The sequence below is a fragment of the Gouania willdenowi genome, chromosome 16, assembly GCF_900634775.1.
Source record: "Gouania willdenowi chromosome 16, fGouWil2.1, whole genome shotgun sequence".
NCBI classification, from domain to species: Eukaryota; Metazoa; Chordata; class Actinopteri; order Blenniiformes; family Gobiesocidae; genus Gouania; species Gouania willdenowi.
In genome coordinates this window covers 1659385-1676296 of record NC_041059.1, presented here as the reverse complement: position 1 = coordinate 1676296, position 16912 = coordinate 1659385, and the positions used below count along the sequence as shown (strand labels likewise).

The window sequence follows — 16912 nt, the reverse complement described above, 5'->3', positions numbered from 1 at the left end:
ACTTCTATGCTAACCAGATAACACACTAACCAGACAGTGTGAGTTTTACTCACGAGATTTCACACACTGTTTCTCAGAACGAGCCGAGTGTTACTCTCTAAATAACTTTAGGCCACCTGCAAGTTCATTTTGTCTTCTTTTTTGAAATTGTTTCATTTATTCAGACAACTTTTTTTTCAGGAAATGTACTTTGATCTTCTGACATGTTTCGACTGCCAACTCTCAGACTACCTAAGAGGCGTCTGCTGATCGCTTTGATGTTACCTTAGATGTTTCCTTGACTTCCGCTACGTAGAAGTCAAGAATCATCAAAGAAAACATCAAAGCAATCAGCGATCAAGTTATCTGAATAAATGAAACATTAGCATATAACTTTTGGTTGGTCTTAGCAGACTAGTCAATAGTCAATGGCACAACTTAAAACAAAGATTGCGTATTCATGTGAGATGATCACTCTTTCTAAACGTGCACCGGTAAGGTTGAATGACCACAAATGAGTCTGATGATGTACTTGGTGGTCAGAGGGACACTGGGGGAGGAGCTAACATTATCTAATCTATCTCTATCTGACATTGCAAAACTAAGCGACGTGCTCTGACTCTCCTCGCAGGTCAGACTGTGAACTCGTCGCAGAGCGTGAGGCGGCGCTACGAAGACAAGAGAGAGAAAGAGAGATAGAGACAGATCGACATCCAGACAAACAGACAGATCATACGCAGCATGGGCCAACAACATGGACACGTGTCTCAGCACAGGACAAACCTAGGACCTCAACAACACAAAGACATTTTATGTGACACAACTTCATTAAACAACAATTTAAAGTTGAAAGTAGCAGCAATAACAACCCAAACATTCTCATGAGGTCAAACTGTTTCCAATGACTGGTTTGTTTGTCTATGAAAGGCTGTTTAAAGTGCATTTGGTTTATAGTTCACTGGCCAAAGGATAATCCCCTTTAATTAATTCCAGGCACTTCATGGTAAGCACAGCAAGCCTGAATAGAAAGGTTTTTAAATATATGCTGCCGGACCAAATTTGATCCTTGATTACAAATAACTGCAGCGAGCTTGATAAGAGGCAGATTTATAGATTACATATACTTATATTTATTATTCCAAAAAAAGAAGAATAAGACAAAAACACAAGACAGATGGATTATCAACAAAGAAATATAAGAATTAAAAAATGTAATAATGTATACATATTTATACTTATGACTTACTCACATGTATGTAAAAAAACAGTTGCTTTAAACTAAGAACACAGCACTAAAAACCTGCAATTTCTGCAGTTATTTAGCAGCTCTAGAGATTTGGATGTGGATGTTAAACCCAAAGATTGGAGGAGTGCACTTGTGTTTAAATGGTACCTGTAGTGGAAATGTATATTACAAAAACGTGTTTAATGTATTACCACTAAACAAAATATGTGCACCTTTTTTAGAAAATGAAAAGGACTTTTTAGAATGATTATATACCTTGGGGCATAAACTATAGAGAGATGCTATTTTGGACAGGATATGACGCACGTTGGTTGATCAGCATTGGCCTGTGGCTTTAAGTAAATGGTGCATTGTGGGAGTTAGAGGCGTAACGTGTGTTTACATTGTGGAAAGTGTAGTTTTTCAGCAGTTGTGTGTAACCTCTCCCTCAGTGATAAAAGTGCAGCATCCAGGTTGTATGTTTGGAGAGGATTGAATATCACCTTTTTCACCAACTACCTGATGGACAGAGCTCTTGTTAGCAGCAGAAACGAGCCATGGCTGAGTGGTTAGGTGTTGGAAGTACAAAAATATGGTTAGCAACTGTGATGAAAACTGCATGAAAGGATATGTGTTCATGGACCTGACGGCGCCCTAACCAACAGGTAAGTTCTCCTGACACAGTTCATCACAAGGAAATAAGAGGGAACAATGTAGTGGGGGTGCGGTTAGTGCCATGACACCCCCCATAGTATCCTCTGTAAGCAGAAACGTAGTACAAGTACATTTACCAGCTGCATTGAGACTTTCTGTGAAGGAATTCTGGGTTCAGACGTAGATTTGGCTTAGCCCATTACCTTAGCCCACAGAACCCAATTTGGTCCGAATGTAAAGGTTTTAAGTGTGTATCCCGTACCAATATTATGGAGCCAAAGTCTAGATAACTCTGACTTAAGGCTGAGACACACTGTGTGATTTTTTCAATCGTTGCACTCAGCTCCAGCTCAAACTGTGCGACTCATGTGCAGAGCCCGAATGTGCGCAGCTCACGATGTATGTTTTCACACTGTACAGACCGACACTCTGACATGATCTGACTGCTCACACTGTACGTTCATACACGACACGTCGGGGTCTTGTTTCCGGAAATGCAACGTACAAATTATAAGAAGAAGAAGAAGAAGAAGATGAAGAAGAACACTGAAGCGTCGCCATTAAAACAGACGAAGAAGAAAAACCCGGAAGTGGTGAGACACTCGCAAATCTCAGTAAAGAGCTTTAAAAAAGAAAAGACGGCGATGTGATGGACCAGGAACTGGCTGGACAGACATGGGCAGTACAGTCCGTCATTTATACAGCGGTCCTACGGTGTTCACGCATGCGCAGTGTGAGTGTTTACGGTAAGCCGATCCGTGGCACTGGTTCAACTGTGCGTTACCCTCACGAGGAGCGACTGGATTTCAAACATGCTTGAAATCCTTACGACCTACGATTGCTGATCGGGAGCTGGTCGTCAGGTGTTAATCGCTTCTCGTGACCCCATGTATACTACACGATGCACGACACGCGATCTAGCAGAGACTTGCACGATCCCACAAAATAGTCGCACAAGTCGAAAATCGGCTCAAAATGGGCCAAAAATCACACAGTGTTTGCCTGCCTTTAGTGTAGTTATTTGGCTCAGAGATGCAAAAGAAACATTTCTGTGGGGATATTCTCTAGTTGCTATAGCAACCATTAGCTTTACACTCAGCCATTGTTCAGAAACTAGATATCCAGACTAAAATGGCGACTCTCCATAGTTTATGCCCCAAAAGTATAAAAGTCCTTTTGATATGCACATATTTTGTTTATTGGTAATACATTAAACACATTTTTCATTATATACATTTCCACTACAGATACAGTTTAAATGTTGGATATGAAAACCCTGAACGACAAGGAAGACACACACACAGAACAGAGATACGAGCCGGCAGCAGAGTGATAAGGACAAGTGAGGGATTGTTGAGGCAGGACACACACACACACACACACACACACACACACACACACACACAGCTGATCTGGACAATGGCACCATTTGTTTCTGTTTAGCACCAGTTCATCACATATCGGTTCTGAGATTGAGAAGAGAAACAGAACACGAGTAAAAACCTTCCTCCTGGCCCGCTAAGCTTCACCGGGAGTCTCTGATTGTCCCAAACATGGGATCTCCGACTTGATCGGTTGAAACCCTGTTAAATAAAGAACACTCAAAGGCACTAAGGCGGCCAGACAGCGTCACCGCGCTTTGATGTGAACGGACGGCGTGTTTAGTTCGGCTCGAGGCGTGAGACTTCATTCATCGCCCGAGTCCCTAAACCCGTCCTTTCCAAAAGTGTCATTTGACAAAGTGCTGGATGCGGTATCGTGGTCTCGTCCTGCGAGACGGATACGACGAGTGGCGCTCCGGGCGAGCAGTGGAGAGCCCTTTGTGATTGGTGTGTGTTCTTCCACCTCTCTCAGGTTTCTTCCACCTCTGTCTCTCTCTCTCTCTGTCTCTCTCTCTCTCTCTTTTCGCACTAAAAGGAGGTTTGTTTTTAGCCGTCTCTCTCTGACTTGGCCCAGTGCTGTGTTTGTCCTACTCCCCCCTCCTCGGCTAGGCCTGTAGCTGTTGCCGTGTCGGACGTTTGGTTTCCACGGAGCTCTCCATTCGGACAGGGACGCTGCTGATCAGGTGCAGGTAGAGAGGGAGGGTCTATGCTTTGGGGGAACGCTCCATTGTGGGCTGAGGAAGTGAGTTGGAGGCCTGGATCGCTGGGTACCGCTCCTCCTCCTCCTCTTCCTCCCTCTCCACCATCACTTCTTACACCGGGGTCTGCAGAACCCAGGGAGGAAAGCTGGTTTTCCTACAGAGAGAGGGGTGGGGGTGGGGGGTGGGGGAAGGGTTAAGCAGGGAGAGATGGTTGCAGGAGAGCGATGGGAGGGGGATGTGAGGAATCGTCCAATCAGAGGCAGAATCAAATGATGTGCAGAGGGAGAAATAAACGATGTGGTGGTGTGGTGAGAGCGTGGAAGTAAAAAAAATAAGAAAAAACAAACAAAAAAGAAGGGGAAAAAGAGGAAAATTCAAAGCAAGGAGAAGGATTTCAAAATAAATGGCAAAAGGGATTTAGCGGAACCGTGACAGAAAGAAAGACAAAGAGGAGAGAGAGAGAGAGAGAGAGAGAGAGAGAGAGAAAAAAATGAGTTACGACGTTGATGAACATTGACATAAATGACAGTTTAGGACAGAGAGAGAAAGAGAGAGAGGAGGGAGAGGAGGAGATGAAGGGCAGCTGATCTTAACGTCTGCTTTAATGTCAGGAGTTTAACGGACGCCATTTATAACTGAGGTCTGAGCCAAAGTTTATAAAGGAAACCAAATTCATCCAGAAAAACCACACGATATCTGTCAATATTGGAACAACTTTGACTATATTGTCCATTTTTGGCCATTCTAACTTGCAACTTTTAACCAATTTCCATGGTTTCTAAAACCCCATTTCACCACCTTTTCCACAATTTTTGTAACTTTAGTCGGTAGTGAAAAAACTTTGGACCACTTTGCTTGCCATATTTAAAGAAGTGAATGGTCTCACAATACTGTTGTAAAAAGTAAAAAAAAAAAAAAAACATTGTCAACTTTTCGACACAGCAACACTATAATCATGCATGATTTCATATGTGAAAGAAGAGCCAAACTGCACAAATAAAAGTACAGTTTTTGGAACATCCTGACATAATGTGCCATGCACATTTTCTAAATGACGTCAAGAAGTACTTTTCAATATTTTCTTGCACGAATTAACCTCAGGAGGTTAAAAGTCAGTGCACTGTTATGGAGCTGTGTGGTAAGTGATTATCTAGATCACAAGGGTCAAACTCAAGGCCCGGGGGCCAAATCTGGCCATAAAATCTACAGCCCGCTTTATATTTGCCCCCTCAACTAAAATCAGTTTGACACCCCTGATCTAGATATTTATTTGTTTGTATATAATGCTGAGAAAAGTAAGGGCTGACTGTCTGAAAGAGTATTAAAAGAGCCATTAAAGATAAGTTCATATTAACATTCAGTATTAGAAAAGATATTTATAACCCTGATCAGAGCACGATTACAATGAATGCAGTGAAGTGGGTGGGGGGGGGGGACAGGAAAGAAGAGAGAAAGTTTTGTCTGTTTCCAGTAAAGAAAATGACACCAAAGTCAATAATCTCACAGGATTAACAGTTTCTGATGAATGCGCCCCCTGTGGGTGGATGGAAGAAGTTTCCACTTTAAAACAAAAAAGTGGAAAGAAGGAAAAAAATACACAAAAAAAAACGACAAAGACCCCAGTTGTGTTGATGCAAATTTTCGGGTCTTTTCTCTTCTCAATCAGAACCAATACGAATGGAAAACCTTTGCGGCGGCTAACTGGTGCTAGCAACAGTTACAGCCACGATTATGGGACGCTAGCAATGCCACTGCGCTAACGCTGGTTTGATTGTTCCCAAATGCACCCAGCAGTGTGGTTTAATACTCATGTGTAGGTCCATACACACACATGTCTATTAAACCCTGACAGGTCGTTGAGTTTTTACTGACCTACCACGATCGGGCTGCTAGGTCCCACTTTGGTGTGAGAGTTTTTTTGAAATGCTACTAAAACTGATCAAACACAGAAATACGACACTTACTGAAATGGTGGGAGGTGTAGTAGAGGGATCAGTGCTCCTCCAATCTCCAGTGATCACTCCAATTCAATCAGCATTTTCTCTCACATTGAGCTACAAACCAGCAGCTCATGGCTTCCGTCAGGTTATAAAGTGCCATTAAAGAGCAGCGATGCTCACTATTACCAGTTTGTTAACAAAACAAAAGGAAAAAAAAACACACACACACACACGTGGGACACACAACAGCTGCACCACACACACACACATACGGGTGCTACGACACATACACTGACACAGAACACACACATGTGCACGTTGATCAGTGTTCTTCAGGGAAGGACTGGGTCAGATACGGAGATTTCACGTTATTCACGTTGTTTCGCAGGGAAGGTGGAAAATCGGGTGGACATGAGAAGCCGTGTGTTTTTTTTCGCGGAGCAAAGCACTAGAAAGTGTTTTGTATGAGGATTATGAGGTGAAAGTCATGGATTACAAGTAGTCACGTTACTGTAATGGAGTTGCTTTTATGGGTACTTATACTTTTTTTCAGTATAATTCTAAATAAGTAAATAGTGAATTTTTTATCAGTTTTCTGCGTCAACTCCTCCAACACCATTTGTCCGATTTTGACAAATAACAAATCGAAACATTCAAAAAGCCTTTTCAACCTTTTTCAGCATTTTTTTTTTTTTACAATTTTTTTTAAACTTGTCAAAGACAACAACACCCCAGGTCTGCCTCAATTTTAATCATATCTTCTGCATTATTTCACAGAGGGTTCATTGGCTAGTAGGGATGTAACGATTCATTGTAAAGCAGTTAAAAATCGATTAATAGGTATCACGGTTCATATCGATTTTCTGAAAATTGAATCACAGTGCTTTTTTTAAACAGCGCTATATATATATATATATATTTATCCTTCTCGTCCAAAAGTGTTGACAGCGGGCGGAATCTGCCACTACTTTCTTTCTGGCCGCCTTCTACTCTTAAACATGTTCATAAATGATTCCTTACCCCTTTAGCACCAAAAGAATATCTGTAACATTACGTGAATATCTGTAAAAGTCACGTTTTTCTATTAGCTCTGTCTGCAAGCATAGCATCTCCTCTTCACTGCACAGAATAACTGCATGCCAACCAACCACTGGGTTACCAGTGCCCTCTGCTGGTCCAAACAAATATCTGACGTAAATACAGTACAGTCCAATTGTTAAGGCACAAAATACATTTTCAGTTGCACTTTTACAAAGAAAAAGAACGATTATGCAGTTTTGCATTGTTTACTATAGAACCAGAATTTAAATTAATAGGATTCTTCTTCATTTGTATTATTCCTTTATTTATTTCATTCAAGATTTGTTTTTTGTTATATTGCATTGTTTTGAACAGTTTATCAAGGGATTCTTTTGACAATGAAAAATAAAAGGAAAATAGTAGAGTATTTTTTTTAGTTTTTTTCCCCCAAAAAAATAAAGGAATATTTTTCAATCATCATTTGTCTACAGTCCCATTTTGTAAAATAAATTGTGAGAGAATCGTATCGTGAACCCAGTATTGTGAATCGAATCGTATCGGAAATTGAGTGAATCGTTACATCCCTATTGGCTAGGCTAATAGCTAGTGCTAATGCTGGGAAAATGCAAAGCTATTGCTTGGTTAATGCTTAGCTAAAACAAGATTAATGCTTAGTAAATGCTATTGCTAGGCTAATGCTAATGCTAGACTAATGCCAATGCTAGGCTAATGCTAATGCTAGACTAATGCCAATGCTAGGCTAATGCTAATGCTAATTCTAGTGCTAATGTTAGGTTAATGCTAATGCAGTGTCCAATGACCCGGGCCAGCACCTGCGTCCTCACTTGTATTTTCTTCAGGAAATGCAAATATTCTAGTTTTACTTGTACTTAAGTACATTTTCAAAGAAGTGAAGTAAGTCATTACATTTCATTACATTACATTATTACATTATTTTTGGATTTCTTTTTTTAATTATTATTTTTGATAAACCTTTGATTTCCTAAACTGAAAGAAAAATCAACAAAGCTGCTGTTTTGGCTATATGCAGTCTATGCATGTATTACATGGGGCCCCGTAAACCACTAGGGACCCCAAAGTTGAGTCCTCAGGCCTCATCTGAAGAGATCCATCATATGTTAAACACAAATGTAGGCAGAAAGATTAAAATACACCACAATCATAAACTATTGCTCGAGCTGCTGAGTTGTGTTCTTCCTCCTAAAACTAGAATCAAACCCTTTTAAACACTCAATATCTGTTTTATTTAATGACATATAGAGGACTGTTGGTTTTCTTGGGCTATATGGAAACATGAGCCATCAGATTGCTTGTGTTTCCTTAGATAAATCCTGAATCGTCTAAATTTCTCTATTTTTACATTTGCATCTGGTGTTCCCCAAGGCTCTGCATTGGGTCCCTTTGTTTTACAGTTCTACTTCAGGCTTGTGGGCTGAAAAGGTTGAGAACCACTGGCTTAATGAACATTTACAATGCTCAGCCCAGCCCATGAACTCTTACTGAAGAGCTCCTCACCGTAGCTTTAGCATAATTCTGACTAAACCTTAAAACGTGCGAGACTCTGGGGGTGTTGGTGACTAAATGTTCTGTGACAGGCCTTTTTTCATCTCCACAGAGGTTGATGTTTAAGTGTCGGTGTGGTCACAGCGTGCTGCGTATGGACAGGGACGCACATAGAGAACAGCTGGGGTGAAAAGAAGAGGCAGCGGTTATGGATGGAGAGTGAAAGTCTGCCGGTTGTTGATTACCTGGTTACTCGGGGTGGGACGGGGGCGAGGCGGGGCTGCACTAGGATGGACTGACGCCTCCCCTAAGAGAAATCACCGTATCTCATCAACAAAGGAGGAGAGGAAAGGAGGGGAGGGAGGGGAGGCAGAGGAGGAGCACAGCAAAGGCTTGTATGCCAGGAGGAGAAGTCACAGGTAAAGCGAGGGGGGGGGCGAGGAAAAGAACAGCCACTCGAAAACAACAGATACAACACATAATCAGGACATCAACATACACAGAGCACACAGGAGACACACTTATATCCATATGTAAAGGAAGTGGCTTATACATATATATATATATATATATATATATATATATATATAATATATACACATACTCACACATAAGGAGCGGTGTGCCATGCAGCGCGTCCCGCACAGAGAGCATGCTCGTGCACGACTAACACGACCAGCATCTCAAAGCTGCTGAAACATGCTTACAACACTACACAGGAACACATTTTAAATGGACAAACACACACAATATACACACACACACTGAGCAAAGTAAGTTTTCTTCCACATTTCACATCAACATCCACTCAAACCCTCAATACTTTTGTAGGATCTTGAATCGTTTTGGTTTCTGTGTCGTTCCCCGTCAGTTTTCCAGGATTTATTTTTGTATTTTGCCCTCCCTGTCCCATCTGCGTGTAAGTGTCACAGTGCATGTGTAGTTATCTCTCCCTGCGCTGTCACAGGTCCATCCCATTCTCCTGATTACCTTCCCTGCACTATCTAAGGAGTGCTTTCTTTTCTCCTGGGGCTTCCAAGTTTCTTCCTTAAGACTTAATTTGTTCTGTTGATTTTGTGCTTTGATTTGATTTGATTTTAATCTTTAGTCTTTTTTTTCCCAGTATACCCATAATACTGATGCACAGACTACATTACAAGACGGTAGACTGCTGAGCTGCTCAGCTTCGTTTGTGTTAATTTTGGATTTTAAAAACACTGGATGGAAAACTAAAGTTTAGTTGTGAGCATATCGTGCAAGAAAGAGTTTGCCTTATCGACGAAGCTTTGCAGCCCCCCACTACCACCTCAATGTAGCGGCTAGCGCGAACAGCTAGCACGAACCGCTAGCACAGACACTCAGACAGTGCTAACTGCAACATGCTGCAAGGACACCATGACTGACAAATGAACAAACTCACTGGATAAATATTATTATCTGAAGGAGAGAAAAAGCAATAAGTTTGGTGTCAGAAAAGTGTTCTTACTGTTTATGATGTGCTAACTTATAGCACTACATATGACATTTTAATTCATTTGTATTTGCTACTATTTGGAGATTGACAAAAGTACACATTAATATGACACGTAGCTCTTGGGACTAGTCTCACATACAGTAGTCCCTCGTTTTTCGCGGGGGTTACGTTCTAAAAATAACCCGCAATAGGCAAAATCCACAAAGTACTCAGCTTTATTTTTTACTATCATTATACATGTTTTAAGGCTGTAGAACCCCTCACACACACTTTATACAGACATTAACTCACTCAGTGCCCCCGACGAGAAATCTCGTCATTTCAAATCTGAACGCTCAGCACCATTGACGAGAAACTCGTCATTTGTGTTTTTTCACGGGGATTACACCCTGGCGGAGGTCCCTCATCAATATCTAAGCCGTGGGGTGTTGTAGTGACCAACTGTGCCCTGACGATGGCAGCTGTACACCTTTAGATGAGAGATTAGCTACTGATGCTACCATTAGCTGGGTCGGAGAAGGAGGAATGAGTGAGATTATGGCGCTACAAAGTGATATTGTGACGAATCCAGCAGCTCACAGCTCCACATCCTAACACAGAACATGTGTGGACCTGAGTGGACTATTGATAATGTTGTGATCGTGAGATAAAACCATCAACTAACCACGCTAAACGGGGCATTGCTGTGTGTCGGGAGGAAGAGGAAGTTACGTGTGTGACTGACGGGAGGGAACGTTGGAGGAAAGCTAAAATACAGTAAGAAATCCATTCAACTCTGACAAAGACAGCAAAATAATAATAATTTTGCCATCAAAAGCCCGGTCTCAGTGTTTTTTTTTTAAATTTTTATATAAGGAAACAATGTTCAGATGTTAGAGTTGTCACTAAAGCAAAAAAAAGTAGCTTTAAAGTCACTGACAGGATTTTTTTTTTACAAAAAGGCTGTTTTCTCAGCTTTTTGCTCTGAAACTGAAGATTTGTGTAAAACTTGCTCTATTCAACGGCTGATTAGAAAAGAACGGAACAAGTCAGAAACAAATGTTTTTTTTTCATGACAGTAGAGAAAATTTGAAAATGGCTGGCACTGAATGAGTTAACATTTTCTCACATTTCTCTCTTGTTTAAACACTCAAAGTTCAAACCTTTGTAGATTTTAAAACATAAACCTGTTTTCAAACACACAGCGCTTCAGAGTCACACTGCTAACGATCAGACATTGATGCCGAACGCATTCAGTCTGTGTTGACGATGATGTCAACACAGACACGTGCTCCACAGCTTCTCGCGTCAGCAGGCAGTGAAACTCACCGAGTTGGATGTGTCGCTGATGGGTGAACGCAGCATTAGCCAATCAGGACGTAGAACACAATGCGCAATCATACGTTGTAAAAAAATGCATGCAAAATTGCACTGTAAAAAAAATCTGCAAAACACCCAGGCCGTGAAAGGTGAACCGCGTTACAGTGCATCTGTTCAAGTCCGTTAAAAACAAACATTACGTAAATGACTTTATAGAAACACTTTGTGATATATAAATGTTTTGACCTGCCACAATAATGTAATTGAAATGAAAATACCTCAAGTTTAGGGCGTTTCTCACCAAGAGATAAATTAGATGAATTAATTACAGAACATGATTAATTAATCACACCATTTTTTTAATCTCTTGACACCACTACACTAAACATCCTCATCAAAGAAGGCCATCAAGCCTGAGCTTGTGTCCCATAACTGCTTCCCGATCTCTCCGATCTGCAGCTTTGGGCCTGAAGATAGAGACATTTACAGTACCTGCAGAATGTCACGAGTCATCGTCTGTTGGGGTTTGTTTTGTACTTTCTTAAACATTTGATTCTGCCCTTTGGTTTATTTTTGCTTATTTAATGAATATTCTATGAGCTTCTATAAGTTCTCGACTTTATTTACCTTTATTGACAATGTCTCGTGATTGGAAAGATTGGGAAATTTAAACCAAGGTTCCTTTTTCTTAGTTGGGTTTCTTTTTGAGTCACTTTATTTTAGTTTGATTTAATTTGTAGTTGTGTGGTTTGATTTATTCAGGCAGTGAGTCAGGGTTCCTGTATATGTTCCCACACTCCCAGTCCTGTCTCAACGTGCTCTAGTCTGTCTGAATAATACTCAATGAGGGGTTCATTGTGGCTCGTCTGTGTCACGTCCCACTTAAGAATAGCTATAAATTCATCTTGGTGCCACTTGTGTCTCCTCAGGGAAACATCTTCATTGTTATTCACAAAGCTTTTCTCAAACTCACATTCAGGTCACTCCGGCAAAGTTTAGATGAGCATTAGAAGTGACTGGACCCTGATACAGTCCAGTGTGTGTATGGCAACACCATAGTCTTTAGATACAAAAACTTGGTATTCGTCAAATGTTTACCTGTTCACGTGATGCACACGTGAACAGTTTCCAGACATGTTTTAAGTGAGTACGTTAACTAGTGCGTCACAAGGAAGAAGGGCTAGTGTCACACATCCTACGACCACAGGCTGCAACACATCACCACTCACGTGTATTGTCAAACAAAGCTGAGAAACATGTAACGTTTTTTTTCACACTACTGGGCTTTAGTTTGTCATCCAGTGTTTTTATTTAAACTAAAATTAAAGCACAGCAACAACTTCTTCTCTCGTTCTCCTGTTTCTTGTGTTGTGGTCTGTGCATCAGTATTCTGGGTATACAGGGAACTCATGTAATGACAAAGGTTTTGTTTTGAGTACAACAAAAAAAAGCAATTAACTGCGTTATTTATTTATTTTTTTTGAGAGATGCTCTGACCCTGGTTAGTGTACGTGGGTGTGTGTGTGCATGTGTGTGTGTGTGTTATATCCACAGAATGGCTCATGCCTGAAGGTCAGAGGAGAGCATGGGATGAGAAGCATCAGAAAAACTCCTGAAGATACAGCAGCAGCATCACCAACAGATCTGAGCCGCTCGCCACTTAAGCTACGTTCCCCCGTCACCCCCCCCCACCCGACATGCTCCACATCAAACAGCGACCAATGAGCCGCTCACAAACCCGGCTGGAGGCGGACATCTCCAAAGCTGGAGTCGAGCAATGCACACAGCAACAACACGCTTTCATCATCGCCAACGCTCCGTCTGGAGGACGCACAGTCAGACCCACACACAGGGACCAGGGACAGGACCAGGGACAGGGACAGGGACAGGGACAAGGACAGGGACAGGGACAGGGACAAGGACAGGGACAGGGACAGGGACAGGGACAGGGACAGGGACAAGGACAGGGACAGGGACAGGGACAGGGAAGGGTCAGGAACAGCAGACACACGGCAGACAAACTCAAAACGGGAGGTCAAAGCAGGGAGAAGAAGAGCTCGGACTCGACGGCAGAAGATGCAGCTTCACACACCTGGTCGGGGAAAATCCTGGTTTTTGGCTCAATGACGGATCCTCCCCTTATTTCATCCTCCACAGCCATTAGTCTTGGAAGCAGAGAGAGAGACAGTAGGAGAGGGGGAGTGGGGGGCACGGGGGACAGAAAGAGAGGGAGCATTATGAACTACAATATTTTGCATTTCCTGAAGAAAATGCAAGTGAGGATAGCATAGCTGAAACGCACCCCTATTTGACTGACAACTACCTTACGCCTACACCGAGTGAAAAAAAGTTGAAAACAGAGAATTACTAATTAAAATGAATGGGAACATTTTTGAACAACACAATTAGACAAAAGAAGAAAAAAAAATCACAAAAGTACATTAGCATTAGCCTAGCATTAACATTTGCTAGCATTAGCCTAGCATTTAAATTTTAAGGAGCAGCCTGAAAAATCACCAATGCAAAACAGCCTGTAGATTTGTGGGATTGGCTGAACAGCGGCAGTTCAAAGTTGAAGACGTTAAATCTTAAAACGCTGAAATTCCCAATCGAAATGAACGGGGACATTTTTGAACAAAATAATTGATAAAAGTTATAAATCACATAAGTACAAGCATCCCTGTAATGAACTTTTGACACGTTTTCATATCTTGATTGTCAAATTCTCCAAAATTCTGTGACGGATAACGATAGTGAAGATGCAGGAAAATAGGATAACAAAGACACATGACACTTCAGATTCATGGCCAACATCTGGGTCCAGATCCAAAGCTGGTTAGTGCTGTTTAAAAAAGGCCCAGCCATGCAGTCTCATCACAGCTTGATAAAAAACCAAAGGAGCGCTCCACTTGGCTCACGTATCACATCCCAATCATCCCCAGGGAATTTCCTCTCTTACGTAACACGGACTGACCGTCAGGCTTTGGTGGAAAATCCTTTGACTCATCCTGACACCAGCCTTACTGCACACTAAAGCACTTTTTATGAGCTGAGACGCTTCGAAGGGTTCCCACGACCATGAATTCACCACCACAGCTGCAACGTTCCCTTTCCATACAACATGGTGGATGTTTACATGATTTCTAACACTTCACGCCACAAACATCCTTCATCCAATTAGTAACAGCTTTAGAGCAGACATGGGCTACTCTCGGGCCCCGGGGCCACACACAGCCCTTGGCCTGTTTTGTTTCTGTGCGGCTCCCAAAATAAACACACAAAATGACTCCAAAAACTCACACGATAACAGAAAAATACACATAATGACAGAAAGAATTACGGAAGAATTACAACATAGCATAGAAGAGGATTTCAAAAACACAAGATTTTATAAAAATACACATAATGACCCAGAATAATTATGGAAGAATTACAACAAAGCATTTAAAGCACTCCAAAAACTCCAACAAAATTACGTAAAATGTCAACAAAACAAACAAAATTGACTCCAAAAACACAAAACGCCAACAAAATTACACAAAATGTCAAAAGAAACACACAAAAATTATTCCAAAAACACACAAAATGACTGAAAAATACACATAATGACACAAAAGAATTACAGAGCAATTACACACTCGGACACAAAAAAAAACTGTACAAAATGACAGATTGATATTCAATATGACAATAGAAACACAAAGAAATGACAACACACAAAATTACAAAAGAACACAAACAAAACAACAGGAAGATAAGACAATTCAAAATGTCAAAAAGCATAAAAAACAAGAGAAGAATGCACAATATGAGAGTAAAACATACAAAAGGTCTCCAGAAATACACAGTTCCTTTGATTGGTCATTATTCTGAGTGCTGATCATGTGACTCACAATAAACCTGGGTGTTGTTGATGCACATTTATAGAAGAAAAAAGGAAATGCCACAGGTGAGAGTTTCAAACAGAGCTGTTTGGATGTTTTATTCCATAAATAAAAAGCACAGCGTTTTACAAACAGGAGCAGACAGAGTCACACACACATCAGCAGCGTTCCAGAGAACAATGGGATGTAAAACATGGGTGGTTTACAATACAGCGTCTTTAAGAGGAAGGAGATGGTTCATGTGGGTGATATGTTACTGAGAAAGGAAAAGGTTCTAGTAGGGCTGAGCGATATGTCAAGTTTTCTGTTTTGGTGCTATATAAAATTACAATATATATATAAATTCTATATCTTATTTTGAATTAAAATGCTTGTCACTTCTTAGAAAAGCATTTAAAGCTCAGTTCTAACTAAAAAACTCACTCACACATGCTGTCTGGTCTGCTCTGTTAGGGGAAGATTTGTGCAAATTTGTCCACAAGCATGAAATTTGGCATATTAAATCTAGCAGAAGCAGGAGCCAATGGTGTCGCCATATTGGACAATTCAAAATGGCGGCCACCCAAAAATAGGTTTTTCTGTTGCTTTCAATCAAAAGTCACATAATTAAAATTAAAAACACATTTCTAAGGTTCTGGACCCTAACCCAATATGACCACGTGTGAATATTTTACATTAAAAATGTATTATCAAAAATATATTTATTTTACATAGAACATAGAAGTCTGACATTCCAGATCAAGGTATCCTTAATCAATTGACCAAAGTTTGTTAATAAAGAAGCAGGGTCTGATCACAGTGAGCTAAAGCTGCTCATAGAAGTCTGATGGTAAAAGTCCAACACATGGAAGCAAAGTAAGGGGTGTATGCTAAGTATTCCCACTAAAGGTAAGATTTTAAGAAAGAGGAAGATTGTAGCAACATTTTAAGCTATAACTGGTGGCTGTAACTGCAGGATTAAAGATTTAACAGCAGTTTTTCCTCATAGTTCATGAGCAGCAGCTGTTACACTAGCAGACCTAATCAAGCACTTTAAGGCTTTCAAAAGCAGCCTAATTTGCATAAAACCATAAATTACATTAAAAAATAAGAGACTAAGCTTTTTACACATAAGATAGCATCGTTATCACTAAGGAGTAGAACATTTTGATTTGTCTACAAGCTTGAAATTTGGCATACTTGCCTTTTTGAATTCAAATTTGGTACGAGCTGCTATATTGGACAATTCAAAATGGCGGTCACCCAAAAACAGGTTTTTCTGCCACAAGCCAACCAAAAGTCAGATACCTAAAATTAAAAACACAATTCTAAGGTTCTGGACCTCAGGGATTCTAAATATGATGATTATTTGACAGTAACCTTGACTGGCATCTTCAATGTTAAATATTGTGAATATTTAACATTGAAGATTTATTACCAAAAATGTCTATTTTACAACATAGAAGCCTGACATCCCAGATCATGGTATCCTTGATTGATCAACCAAATCAACTGTTTGTTAATAAATGTTTCTGTGTGGCATTATGCATCAGAAAATTTAACCCAGAATTGTCTTTCTGGTCAGACTTTATCAAAATTTGAATTTTTGATATTTATATGGTATATCACCATTCTGAGAAAAATATTGAGATACGCGTTTTGGTCCATATCGCTCAGCCCTAGGTTTGAGAAGTGTAGTGTGCTTTTTAGGTGGAGACCACAATGAGCTGCTAAAGTCTGAATGTTGTGCTACAGAGGAGAGAAAGGCAGGAAGTCACACCTGAATCCAAAAGCAGTTGCAGATACTTCACATACTTCTTTTTTATAACAGAATGTTGAGCCTTTCCTCTC

The 16912-nt window shown here is 40.6% G+C and overlaps 1 protein-coding gene across 8 annotated transcripts in view; it reads right to left on the bottom strand.

Moving 5' to 3' along the window:
- The window catches only part of syngap1b (synaptic Ras GTPase activating protein 1b), a 137375-nt gene that overhangs the window by 3650 nt on the left and 116813 nt on the right, over window positions 1–16912 (bottom strand). For 5 of the 8 annotated variants that reach the window (XM_028471027.1, XM_028471028.1, XM_028471033.1 and 2 more), the window contains 2 exons: window positions 13291–13363; window positions 8671–8732 (listed from right to left, as the gene is read on the bottom strand). In XM_028471027.1, the coding sequence (XP_028326828.1) occupies window positions 8671–8732; window positions 13291–13363 (135 nt within the window). The other 3 variants (XM_028471029.1, XM_028471030.1, XM_028471031.1) reach the window with 3 other exon arrangements.